Consider the following 14,574-nt stretch of genomic DNA (forward strand, 5'->3'; position numbering starts at 1 on the left):
CAGCAAATGTGTTAATAAGGGAGTTTGGCCCAGGACATGACAATATTTTTATAATAGTGAAATTTTTTTAAAATGTTATTTTTTGTGACAGTATATTACTGTGCTTACTGTATAATGTAATTTGAGATAAGTTCTACGGGAACATTTTTTTTTTTCTTTAAAACATATGTAGTTAAGCAGCTTATTAATGTAAGATGCTTTTTGAAGCCAGTTGAACATATAACTATTGTATTAAGTACTTGCTGCTGTGCTGAAACTGTACTAATAACATACACTTCTTGGCATTTTTAGAGTTATTTACATCCAAAATGACTAAAAAAAAAAATTTATTTCAGTAGCCCCTTGATTTAATGGACTAATTGGAGAAAGGGATGTCTGCTATTGCCAAAAGTCCGTCAAATCAAATGTATTTTAAAAACATATATTAATAACGAACTACAATGTATTAAAATGTTATTATAATGTATAAGTATGAATAAAATATTATTATAATGTACATTGAGTAATTTATACACACCACTAAAACATCTGTTAAAAATATAAAATTGAATTTATGACAAGAACCAAACTTAATTTTAATTAAACATGTCAAAAACTATACAATGTAACTAATGGAGTGTTTCCACCACTTCTTTTTTATTTTTTTTTTTCTTAAAGCTCACACAAAGTTGTTTTCAATGTGAACACTAGTTTTTTCATTCAAATCCATTTTAGATGTGGGGGGTGGGGGGAATACTTAATTTCTTAAACTCCATTGAAAAAAAACATTAAAAAAGATACATAACATTTAATATTAACTTAATTGAAAGAATCACAATTTTCAGTATGCTACAGAGTCAGAAACAACTATCACATTGAGGGAGAGGTGTTAATTCCTTGCTGACAGTGGGTTAGCATTAGCATTAGTAGAGGCATATGATACAAGAAAGCAAGCTTATGCAGCATCAGCCAAAAAAAAAAAAAAAAAAAAAACCGCTCCCATTTCACTCCTCCATTTGTTCCAAATACCTGTCCAGCTCAGCCTTAAATTTATTTAGGCTATCAACTTCCACAATAAAGGATAGAAATCTGTTCCACCAACCAACTACCCGCTGGCTAAAGGCAAACTTCTGCACATCTATCCTACATCTGTCTTTTCTCAATTTGAATTTATGCCCTCTCAGGTGATTATTCTGAGCAAGAGGAAGAATCCCATCAGCATTGATAATGCTCAAACCATTCAAGGCTTTATACACCTCAATCAAATCACCTCTCAGGTGCCTAGTCTCCAGACACTGTAATTTGCAAAATTTAAGCCTTTCTTTGTAAGAGCAACCCTTTGTTCAATTCACTAATCTTGTTGCCCTTCTCTGTACTCGTTCCAACAGCTCTACATCCTTCTTAAAATGAGGCCTCCAGACCTGTATACAGTACTCAAGGTGTGGCCTGACCACTGCCTTATACAAGGGGATAATCACCTCCTTATCCTTGTTAGAAAAATTCCTCTATATCATTGACAAGGCACTATGAGCTACTCTTGCAGACCGTCTGCACTGCTCAAAAAACTTAATATCTGTCTGCACAATTACCCCCAAGTCCTTTTCATTCTCTACCACTGTCAGTGTAGTACCACAGAGTTGATACTTCATTCTGGGGTTACTGCTTCCCATATGTAATACTTAACATATGTCAGTATTAAACTTCATTTGCCACCTCTCAGCCCATCTGTTCAACTTTTCTAGATCCTGTTCCAGCAGCGTATTAGTGTCCTTAACAATTCTGCCAACCTTCGTATCGTCTGCAAATTTGGATGTTAAGCTTGATATCCCATCATCAATATCATTTATAAATACAGAAAACAACAATGGATCCAACACTGAACCCTGAGGGACTCCACGATCAGCAGTGTCCATTGATTACCACTCTGTCTTCTCCCACTTAACCATCCCTTTATCCATAGCAGTAATTTGCCTCCAATGCCACACTGCTCCAATTTGTTCAGCAGTCTTCCATGTGCAACAGTATCAAAAGCCATTCCAAAATCCAAATATATGATATCAAGGTTATTCCCTGCTCCAGTTCCTTTGTGACCACATCATAGTATCCAATCAAATTGGTCAGGCAAGACTTTCCCTTAACAAAACCATGCTGTGTCTGAGCTATAACTGAAGTCTTGTCTAGATGATCCTGCAGTGCTTCTTTAACCAGTGCCTCCATTAATTTTCCTGGAACAGAAGTTAAACTAACAGGTCTACAATTACTTGTCACCCTTTGATTCTCCTTTGTGAATTGGGGGTCACATTTGCACATCTCCAGTCCATGGATACCTCTCCTGAATCCAGGGAAGCTCTCATAATTATGGTTAAGGGTTTGCTTGCTTTTCTTAACTGGATAGATCCCCCCCCCCCCCTGCAGTGCCTTTTTTTATGTTTATCTTCAACAATTTCTCCTCCACTTTACTCTCAGCTATTACAAGATTATCTAGCTTACTGCCAGAGGTGAATACACCTCTGGCATTCCCCTCCCTGAATAACTCCTCGTGTGAATGTCGATGCAGAATATTCATTTAGTTTGTTAACTACCTGAGTAGGATCATCAACAGTTGAACGATCGATATCAAGTGGACCAATCTGATTCATCCCCTTCCTTCTAGAGTTTACATAAGTAAAGAACTCTTTGCTGTTTTTCTTTGCATCCTTTGCCAAAGATTTCTCGTAATCTGCCTTCGCCTGCCTAACCTCCTTTGTAACTTGGTTACAGACCAGCTTATATCTATCACATAGGCTTCTGTGTCATATGTTAATTTATGTATCCCATGCATTTTTCTTCTCTGTCACATGTCTAATCATCTGACATCCATTTAGGCCTAAATCTTGAACAATATTTATTTGTTGGTATGAAAAGCCTAGTAGCTTTTTGTAACCTAACTGGAAGTAAGTTTCATTAAGATAGTTACGAGATTAATCTATCTTGATGAAATAGATCAGGAAAATTAAGAAATGAAATTGGAGTTCTATCGCCACTTTCTCTGTGAGAAAACTGTTGATCATGTGATATTAAGAATATACAGATCACTGCTCTGCAGTGATCTGTATATTCTTAACTCTCTCCGGAGTACACATAGCTATTGCTATAAAATTGTCTTTATTGTTTGTAATTTCATCTGACACCTGCTGACAGAATTGTACTCTAACTTCTTATCCATCTTCACTTCAGTACAAGCCTTTTTTTCTTCCTCTCTTTTTCTGCATTGTGTCTTTGCAATTTCCAAGGGTTCATGCCACTTGCTTCATTGAATTTTAATTTCTTAAATCTACTTATTTTTACATTTTAATTTGTTAAAAATTTTAGTTGATTTTTAATTTTTAAAGAAATTTAATTTTGAACAAGAAATGTTAATTAATTAATTAAAAAATTAATTTTAATTTTTAATTTTGAACAAGAAATTTAATTTTGTCATTGAATGTATATTTATTGGTTTCAGCTTTTATTGTATTGAGGTAGATCTTTGCTTTCCATTACAATATAAATAATGCCCTTTGTTTCATTAAAGAGCAGTTTGGCCTTCCCTTTTATTTCTTTGCTTCAAAAGTTCTGTTGTCAACAGCCATCTACAGCATTGTTCTGACTCCATTAAGATCACTCTGTTTTCAGCTGTGATACGTTTAGCAAACTTTCCATGCTCTTTGATTTTAGAATTTGTTGTTCACTCTGCTAGCACAATTTGCTATCCCAGACAGAGTTCTTGCATTTTGAACATGTGATAAAGTAAAGAATGTAGTAATGAGTAATTATAATCACTGCATTTAGATAGTATGAATCAGAGATGTAATACTCAATATGTTCTACGTTGATAATAATATTAGTAAATAAATAAGAGGAGTTTACCTCAATATCGTACGTGGAACACTTCCGTATGATACCCTCCAGAAATTAAAACGGAAAAAACGAAAAAAATCGCAACTTACCGGTACATAAAAGTAAAATATAAATAATCAATTTAACACAATACAAAAACAATTAAAATTCAAATTAACGCAATTAAAAGAATCCAACCAAAAAATTCAAAACGATTTTCCTTCCTGAAGCTGACAGTGCTTTTCGACCGGCTGTCGTGATCACAGGAACGAAAATTCTTCGTTCCTGTGATCACGACAGCCGGTCGAAAAGCATTGTCAGCTTCAGGAAGGAAAATCGTTTTGAATTTTTTGGTTGGATTCTTTTAATTGCGTTAATTTGAATTTTAATTGTTTTTGTATTGTGTTAAATTGATTATTTATATTTTACTTTTATGTACCGGTAAGTTGCGATTTTTTTCGTTTTTTCCGTTTTAATTTCTGGAGGGTATCATACGGAAGTGTTCCACGTACGATATTGAGGTAAACTCCTCTTATTTATTTACTACTACTAAAATCACTGCATTTATAATTATGGTTATAATAAATTTATTAAAGAGTAATAACTCTTGGAAAATCTGTGATTCATAAAGTAGGATTAATATACTAACTGAATTTATATACTCTAATGTACTATAAGATTAGTAAAGAAGCAATTTAATGTCATGATTGTGACATGAAATACCTTTAATAACTTCTCTCCATTTAGAAATATTGGCATGTCAAAATTGGATGAAATTGGAACTGAAAGGGTATAGCAATTGCATAATTCTTTGTCTTCTTTTATAGAGCTGAAGGCAGTAGCAAAATTAGGTCAAATACACCTGTGGATCACAATCCAAAAAAGTTATCTCCATCTTCTAAGCATTCTCCAACCCAAAAAACCTCATTATCTCCTAATCAGAAGTCTCTCTGGTCTAGCCATAATCATAACTCTCCCAGTCAGAGGAATTCTCCCCATCCAAAGAGTCCTCTTCATAATCATCGAAGTCCTCCCAGTCAACCAAGTCCCTCAATGCCATGTCTTGTTCCTCCTCCTAGTAATAACTGCAGAAGTGCACATTCATCACGGGATGTAACCACAACAGTCACAGCTCACAGAGATAGTGCAGGTAGATATTTTATTTTAATATCATTATGGCAGAATCGTGATAAATACTTTTGCTTAAAAATCTGAGTATTTTGTAATTTTTAACATTGAGCTGACATTGTGATGTATTTATTTATTAATTGTATATTACATGGTTCTTCATTTAAGAGGTTATGCTCTTATATAATATAGTTAGCTAAATTTAAATTATTTTTTAAAGAACTTTTAATTTTATCAGATATTGTCAATTTGAATATTACTCAAAACTTTATATTAAAGATCAGGTACATAGTTGGGTGCCCAAGATTCAGAATCACTTCTTGATCTACAGAAAATTTTTCTTTTCTCCCTCATTTGAGAAGTTAGTCCTGCAGCCTCCTCCTTGGCATGCCCACATTATAGATGCTTTCCAAATTATCAAGCTGCCTTCCCTGCAACATGGACATAGAGGATGTGATTTTATAATTTGTGTGAGCACTATCATCTACCTTACAGTGGATACTTTTTCATTAACATATTATGTATACATGTACTTGAACCATTTGATTTCATACAATGGCAGGATCAAGCATAAACATGCAATTGAGATCTATAAAACTTAGGCTGCTTGAGCAGAGTTGCATTACTATATGTGAATATGCTCCATAAAATGTAAATAGACTTAGATTGCCATTGTTTTCAGCCCACCTAATCTCTATTTACTACTACAGTACACTAAATTTAGTTGCTGTGATGCCTGATTGTCATGAAAATGAATAAACTTTATAGAGGAATATGCAGTCATTGAAGAAAGGTAGCTCATTGCTTATAGTTCAAAGCAGTTTTATAGCATCATTCTGCTAGTATTTGCTCTGTACCTAAAATATCTGATGTAAATAAGTAGAAGCAACCAAAAGCTCTTTACATTAAAGGAATTTTGCTTAACTTTTAGGTTATAAGAGCTAAAATGAAGAAAGCATATGTGTTTTGTGAACATATCAGACACAAAAGGAATCATAAAAATTACAAAAATCCTTTGCGTTTCTTATTTCAGAAATAATGCATTTGGCAGTACTAAAAAATTGTATTTTGACTAGTTTAACTTTTCTTTCCTTGTAGATCTACAATTTTGCTGTGGTCAATTTTTATCTTTTAAATTCTTTGATCATAGTAATAGTTTTTAATGATCTTGCACTAGAGAATTGCATCTCAAATTATAATACTTAGGAGCATAATAATACTTCCTCTTGAAATAGCAGAGGATCATAAATAATAACAGTCCTGGTACATTCTCTTTCAATATAAATATCACAAAACATAGATGTAATCAAGAAAGGAGAATTATAAAAGACTCTCATATGATATAAAGGCTTTGATGCTTTTCAGCAAATTAAACATAGTGCATTGAAAAAAAATTTAATAATTATCTTACACAATTATAATAAAACTTGCGTGTTTTAAATCTTTTAGACATGGAAGATACACCAGATGTTGGGGTATTATCTGAGTCATCTAGTGATGAATCCAGTGGATCTGGCAGTAGTGGAAGCTCTAGTTCTGATTCAAGTGATTCTGAATCTGAACATGAGACTTTGCAGAGGCCAAGTTGGCAGCCTTCGCAAGGTATTGTAGCAGTCATTCAGTTTATTGTACTTTAAATCAAGGCCCATGTATATGGGAAATGGAGTCTATTTTGGAATGGAATCCCCACATTTTGTATGTATATATGTATATACATCATTCCCATCATTAGTGAGGTCAGCTTTTCTTGTATTTATTAATTCAAATTGTTTTTAATGTGTTCATTAGATGTGTTATAAGAATAAATAATTGCTATAGGTAGGTTGAATGAGATTCATTGGTTTATTCTTGATTTGTATATAACATATATGCTGGCTCCTTTACATTAAAGTATTCAGTTTTTACTCTGCCATTCTTTCTTAGACATATATATCTTTTAGTCAGGCAAACTTTCTTTCCAGTTGCTGTGCTTTTTTCATTGTTGATTTAGTTTAGCTTATTCTTACAGGGCTCCCACCTTGAAATTGCGGCAGCAATTATTTCATTTCCTTTATGCTTCAGAAATTAATCTTGTGTGACACTAGCTGAGATAGGTATAAATAATACTTCACAGTCTGCATTTATAAAGTAATTGTGTTTGTTTATATTAAATTTGTGCAAATGGTTTTTTTTTTATAAATATTTTTACCTGATTAGCATTCTTCATTTTGCAGTTGTTTGAAATAGTTCTTTCTGTAATGGATTATAAATTTTTTTTTCTTCCTCTTTAATTTTTTTTCTTCTACAAAGGATATTATAAAGGTAAACCTTAACTATACTAAATACTTTGGACTCATTCGCATCTGCTATTGTTAGGAAATTGCATAGTTTTCTTGGGAGGGGGGGAATCCAATCTGTCCAAGCTACCAAGTGTTAATTGGTGTAAATCAGTTTAAGTTCCTTCAGCATTTTTAAATACTAATTCAAAATTTTTTTATGCTTTGGGCTTCTGGAATAGTTATATTTTGTTACACCATTCATTGCTTGAAAGTAGTTTGCATTATATAGTGATACTTTAGTTTCATAATTTTCAAAAAATTGTATTTACTACAATTATCCATTTCACTAATAACATATAATAAAATATTAGTTATGATTTTTGAACTAATACTGGGAACAACTAAGTCATATTAGCATTAGTAGAGGCATATGATGCAAGCTTATACAGCATCAGCCAAAAAAAAAAAAAAAACCCTTCCCATTTCATCCATCCATTCGTTCGTTCCGAATGTTTGTCTAGTTCTGCCTTGTTTAAGCTGTCAACTTAGATAACAACAGATGGAAGTTTGTTCCAGCAATCAACTACCTGCTGGCTAAAGGCAAACTTCCACACATCTATTCAACAACTGCCTTTCCTCAATTTCAGTTTATGCCCCTCAGGTTTGTAATCTGAGCAAGAGGAAAAATCCCATCAGCATTGAGCTTGCTCAATCTATTCAAGGCCTTATATACCTCAATCAGATTGCCTCACAGGTGCCTAGTCTTCAGATGCAGCAGTTTGCAGAACTTAAGCCTTTCTTTGTAAGAGCACCCTTTGTTCCCCTCATCAGTCTTGTTGCCCTTCTCTGTATTCGTTCTAGGAACTCTACATCCTTACTAAAATGAGGCTTCCAAACCTCAAGGTGTGTACACAGTACTCAAGGTGTTGCCTGACCAGTGCCTTATACAAGGGGATAATCACTTCCTTATCCCTGCTTGCAAAATTCCTGTATATCATTGACAAGACCCCATGACCTACTCTGGCAGCCTTGCACTGCTCAGAAAACTTCATATCTGACTGCGCAATTACCCCTAGATCTCTTTCATTCTCCACTATCATGAGTGTAACACCACATAGTTGGTACCTTTTCTCTGGAGTTACTGCTACTCATATGCAGTACTTTGCATTTTTCAATGTTAAATTTCAGTTGCCACTTCTCAGCCCATATGCCCAACTTTTCCAGATTATGTTGCAGCAGCATACTGTCATTACTGTTATTAACAACCCTCTTAACCTTTTGTATCATCTGCAAAGTTTGACATTAAGCTTGATATACCATCCTCAATATCATTGATAAATACAGAACAACAATGGAACCAACACCGAACCCTGGGGGGGGGGATACCACTAATAATATTAGTCCACGAAGAGCAGTATCCATTGATTACCACTCTCTGTGTTCTCCCACTCAGCCATCTTTTTATCCATTGTAGCAACTTGCCCTTAATGCCACACTGCTCCAATTTGTACAGTAGTCTTCCATGTGCAACAGTATCAAAAGCTTTCCTGAAATCCAAAAATATGATATAAAAATTATTTTTTGCATCCAATTCCTTTGTGACCACTTCATATTATCCAGTCAAATCCATGCTGTCTGAATTATTACTGCAGTCTTGTCTAGATGATCCTGCAATGCTTCTTTAACCGGTGACTTCATTATTTTCCCTGGAACAGAAGTCAATAATCCTAGCCAGAGCAAGAATTGGTCGCCGTCACATTACTCACCTATTTCTCCTCACAGTCAATGATCCTCCACAGTGTACACACTGCAATTCTCAACTCACAACGAAGCACATTCTGTGCCCGGCAACTCTCATTCAGTTTTCTTCCTAATCTTAAAGAATCTTTGAAGCTCTGTCATATCATAGGTAATGTGATACCAACCCCATAGAATTTTTCTTCTTTCTCAAACGGATAAACTTATATGATCATTTCTGACTGTTTGCAAAACAGTCATCATGAGTATCTTCCACATCACTGATAGGTGCAATATGGCCTGAGCAACCATTGCACCAAAAATAATAATAACAATAACAGAAGTCAAACTAACAGGTCTGTAATTACTCGTGTCACCCTTTGTGAATTGGAGATACATTTGCACATCTCCAGTCCGTGGCGACTTCTCCCAAGTCCAAGGATGCTCATAATTATGGCTTAGGGTTTGCTTACTTCCTTTGCCACCTCCTTCAGTATAACTAGATAGATCCCATCCTCCCCAGGTGCCTTTCTTATATTTAACTTCATCAATTTCTTCTCCACTTTGATCTCAGTTATTACAAAATCATTTAACTCCCTGTTAGAGTTTGATAACCTTCTGGCCCTCTCCTCCTTGAATAACTTCTCATGTGTGAATGTAGATGCAAAATACTCAGTTTGGTAGCTATCTGAGAATGATCATTTACAGTCAAAAATACAACTCATTCATATATTACAAAAATAATATACAATGGATTCCGGTTATTTGGGCCACCAGTTAATCGGGGCAACCATTTATTTGGGGCAAATCTTAAAAAACAGAAACCAATCGAGGAAATAGCCAGGGTTTACTTCGCTTAACTGGGACAGCATGCCGTTTAATCTGGGCAGGAGACCGCAGCACTGGAGATTACTCTACGATTGTCTCTGTGATTTGGCGTGATTCGGTCGAAATTCTGGGTCACAACCATAAAACAAAAACAATTAGCAGTCACCTGGGCTTTTCTGTTAGTGGTCTTTGGGATTATTGGACTTTTCTGTTAGTGAAATCTATCATAAACGGACAGTAAACTCGATCTTACTGAATTTGTGATAATACTGACAGCTGGAATTCTGTGGGTTATTATGGCGAAATGTGCTTACACTTCCATGAAATCTTCAATCATATAAAAAAATTAATTTTCAGATCTTCATTCCTATTTTTAAAGCTTTGTAACTCGTTACTCTGTTCTCACTTGCGCATATTGTGTTACTTGCAATTTGTGTGTTCCGTGTTCTTTGTTATTGATTGCTATCTTTTTACTGTTTTAAATTTTAACCCCCACCCACAAATGTCAACTAGTTCGTATGTACATATTACAGTACGTATTAATTATTCCGATTATCAGTATATTCTTCCGATTTTCACATATCGTTTAATTTTTTAATTGGTAAGGTAATAAAGGGTAAATTTGTGCTTAATATATCTTTGCTTTTATAGCCTGTGGATAATATTCCTCCTGTTTTCGCTAATTAGAATTGCTGTTTAATAGAATTAAAATTCTGTTCACAAACGTGATCACAATGACTGGCGCTTATTGCACATCGTATAGTGAACGGTACTTTACTATGTTGAGTTCGTCGTAGTGTGATTTAATTGTACAGTGAACCGATTGTAAAGGGGAGGGTACATTGTATTTTTAACTATTTACGTGAAACTTTGGATAATTGGGGCAGTTGCTTAATCGGGCCAAAATGCACTAGTCCCGATGCATCCCAAATAACTGGAATGGACTGTATTACGAAAATATACAACTCATTCATATTGTTTGTTGATTTCATGCAACATTTTCAGTGTATTGCTGTGAGCTAATACTGATGCTATTATAATCTTGCTCTTAAATTACTTTAATTATGATTTTTTTTTTAAAACAGTAAGCATGAGATTTTTATTAAAACAATTAACCAAGGGATTTTAGTAAAACCATTAATAAATTTATATTTCTAAGATGTTACTTTGAAATGTTTATTAATGCCAACTAAATTTGTCCTTAAAAGGGTATTTGAAGTGTTTTTTTTTTTTTTTCTCTCCCCGTTATAGTGATTTCTTCCTTCTCTTAACCAGTATTGTGCTTTACTGCTGGATAAAGGGGATATTTGTTCTGTCTTGTACTGGTTGATTTGCCACAACATTAACCTCAAGTTGCTGATCCCTGTTGGCTGGGTTGAATTTGAATTGTGTATTCCTAAAAGTTGCCTATATTTTAAGATAAGCTTTGTTTTTGTGGGATGGGAAAGTGGAATTTTCCAAATAGGTCAGACCAGCTATTTTCAGTAATTAGCAATAAGCTGAAAATCTGTACCCACCAGTGGGATTTAAACAAAGTACTACCAATTCGGCCATGAAGGAGAATATATAGGGATTCAGCAAAATTGAGATCTGGTATTAGAACATGAAGAAATTAGGTATGTACCTATGGAATATTACTGACCATCGGTTTTTTTTTTTATGTGTAATTGTCATAATAATTACCACTATATCATGCAAAGAATCTGGGTAATAATTGTAATTGTTTATTATCAGTAAATTATCAATTCATTAAGGTGCACTTTAAGTAAACTTAAAGATGATATTATTTACTCAATTAAAAAAAAAATTATAGTATTATTTAACTCTTTCTGTTAAAAATTCATTTAATGGTTGATTATTCCTCTTTAGTATAAACACAGAAACACTAAAATTATTATATTGAAAAGAGTAATAGTACCTTAAACTAAAGGTGCTGATATACAACTCTATGAAAGAAAATAAATACTTCTTATGTTCTTTCTCCAGGTTGTTCCCAGTTACACATTGCAAGTGTTAGTTTTATATTTTAACTGCATTTCCTGTATATTATATTAACATTTAAATTTAATTCATAATATTGCTTTCCACTAATAAATACCCTAATGGAGGTGGGGAAACAAGAGAAAGTTTACATAGAAATATATAATAACAAAATCCTGAATGCATCCTTTTTTTTTTTTTTTTTTTTTTTTGGTATGTCAGACAATCTGTAACCAGGCATTTATTCAAGCAACTTTCGATATTTGCTTTAATGCATTTTTTGTGCTGATTTCAAATGCATTTTTTTTTTTTTTTTTTTTTTTTTTTTTTGGTTTTTAATATCTAAACAGTTCCTAGTGAGTCAACTAACACAAGGCTGCACTTTTTATAGTCATTAAGAACTACTGCTATCAAAATAGCCACAAAATAGTATTAATAAATAATTAAACATGATTGGTTAATATTATATGAGAATTGTTCAGTTGGTATTACTAATGGCAGAATGATGCAAGAAAGCAAGCTAATGAGGAAATACAGAAAAAATATGCCCAATTCATTTGCCCACCACATCTAATAAATTTCCCAGTCCAGTAAATTTATCAAACTACCTACATCACAATAACGGGTAGAGGTTTGTTGCAATAATCAGTTACTGTCTAACCAAATATAAATTATTATTATTATTATTATTATTAGTAGTAGTAGTAGTAGCAGTGGCATATGAAGGCAGACTTAAAACATCAGCAAAAAAAAAAAAAAAAAAAAAAAACCTTCCACATCACTTGTCGATCCACTCCAATAATTTGTCTAGTTCTTCCTTCATTATTATTCAAACTACCCACTTCCACAACAACAGATGGAAGTTTGTTCCAACAATCAACCACCTGCTGGCTAAAGACAAACCTCTGCACATCTATCCTACAATCATCCTTTCTCAATTTGGATTTATGCTCCCTTGTGTGTGTGTGTGTGTGTGTAGTCTGAGCAAGAATTCCATCAGCATTTGGCTTGCTCAATCAGATCACCTTGCAGGTATCTAGCCTCCAGATGCAGCAATTTGCACAACTGAAGCCTTTCTCAGCAAGACTACCCTTTTGTTCCCTTCACCAATCTCATTGCCCTTCTCTGCACTTATTCCAGAAGATTCTTCCTGAAATTAGGCCTCCATACTTCTATGCAGTACTCAAGATGTGGTCTAACCATTACCTTGTACAATTCAATAATCACCTCCTTATCCCTGCTAACAAAGTTCCTGTATATCATTTACAAAACCCTGAAAAAAAATTGGAAAAGTGCCAGTGATACATTAGCGCTTTTCCAATCCAGAGGAATCTCTCCCAAGTCCAAAGATACCCTCATAATTAGCTTCAGTGGTTCAGTACACTCCCTGGCAGCCTTCCTCAAAATTATTGGGTATATGCCATTAACTCCAGGAGTCTTGCTTGCACTTAAGCACCAAAACTTTTTCTAATAAGTAGTCATCTGTAATTTTGAAATCACTAATTTCATATGACTCATTTACACAGCCTCTTCTCAGCGTGAAGGGTTTCTGTTCAGTCCAGGCACAAAAAGTACCTGTTCAATTCGTCTGCAACATCAGCTGGGTTTATAAAACTTTCCCACACCCAGTGCATAAGGGTCTGATCTGATTCACTTTTTTCTTCCTTGTATTCACATACATGAAAAATTCCTTGTCCCCATTCTTTGCTCTCGTAGCTAGTGCTTTCTTATGTGCAGCCTTGGCCTCTCTAACCATAACTGTGGTATTATTACAAATTAACATGTAGCTGTTGTAGGCTTCAGTACTCTTCATCACTTTAACTATCAGATGCTATCTTTTTCTGCTCTGCTTGACCAGTCAGCTCTGCGTTCATCCATTCTCGCATTCATGGCTTCTGTAATTTTTGTTTTAAACCCATTCCATAATTCAAGTGTATTTGCCCTCTCTCTCCTCTGCAATCCACCCATTTAATAGATGCCGTAGTGCCTTAAACTGACAAAGTCCTCTCTTCTAAAATAAAACCCATGCCTTTACCTTTTAACTACTGCAGTGTCTTTCTTTCTTCCAACTGAGTACAGCATGATTACTACCTGCCAATGTTTCCTGTATTTTAAGCCTTGTGATGTCATCTGATTCATGAGTAATCATGAGGTCATGAATATTCTCACTCCTAGTATTTTCTTCAACAATGCTGTTACAAATAATAATCTAGTTTATTTAAAAAAATTTTTCCCCAAGGTGAGTTTCCCTCCCATTATTTCAATCAAGCTGGGGCAGATTGAATTCACACATAATAAGACATTTGCACTTGCTCGACCATTTCATCTGCGTGTAGAGAAGCTTGTCATACTCTTCGCAATCCTCTGGCCTGTAGGTTACTCCTACGCTAATTGCTCCTTTGCTTCCAGCTAACTCACTACACAGATTCTATGCTGACAGACATAACTTCAGTCTCAGCAGAAGCTCTTTTCATGCTCAGGCTGCTTTTGATAAGAAACAAAGCACCACCACCCCTTTCTGTCTTCCCTATCTTTCTTAAATACGTTATATATACCATAGTGTAACTCATTATCCCCAATTTCCAGGTGGCACTACAGTTCTGTTATCCCTATTATGTCAGCATTAATTGTCCTAATCACGAGTTAAAATTCAGCTATTGTATTGAAGACAACAATCCCGACACTGCTGAAGACACAGTTAATACTAGGTATTCTTCTATAGTTTACTACCCTGACACGCCCCTTGAAGTTATTTAGGCTTGTTTCGCTATCTTTATCGTCCTGCTCATTTGAAACATTGCTACCA

The 14,574-nt window shown here is 34.5% G+C and overlaps 1 protein-coding gene across 2 annotated transcripts in view; it reads left to right on the plus strand.

Annotated features, from left to right (window-relative positions):
- Eaf (ELL-associated factor) overlaps positions 1 to 14,574 on the plus strand; it is a 164,340-nt gene that overhangs the window by 109,678 nt on the left and 40,088 nt on the right. Inside the window, exons 4-5 of one of the 2 annotated variants that reach the window (XM_090379546.1) lie at positions 4,665 to 4,987; positions 6,415 to 6,567. In XM_090379546.1, the coding sequence (XP_090235672.1) occupies positions 4,665 to 4,987; positions 6,415 to 6,567 (476 nt within the window). The remainder of the gene's footprint in view (positions 1 to 4,664; positions 4,988 to 6,414; positions 6,568 to 14,574) is intronic. The other variant, XM_090379554.1, reaches the window with a different exon arrangement.

Source organism: Mastigoproctus giganteus, chromosome 1, assembly GCF_048544385.1.
Source record: "Mastigoproctus giganteus isolate SK-2022 chromosome 1, ASM4854438v1, whole genome shotgun sequence".
NCBI lineage: Eukaryota > Metazoa > Arthropoda > Arachnida > Uropygi > Thelyphonidae > Mastigoproctus > Mastigoproctus giganteus.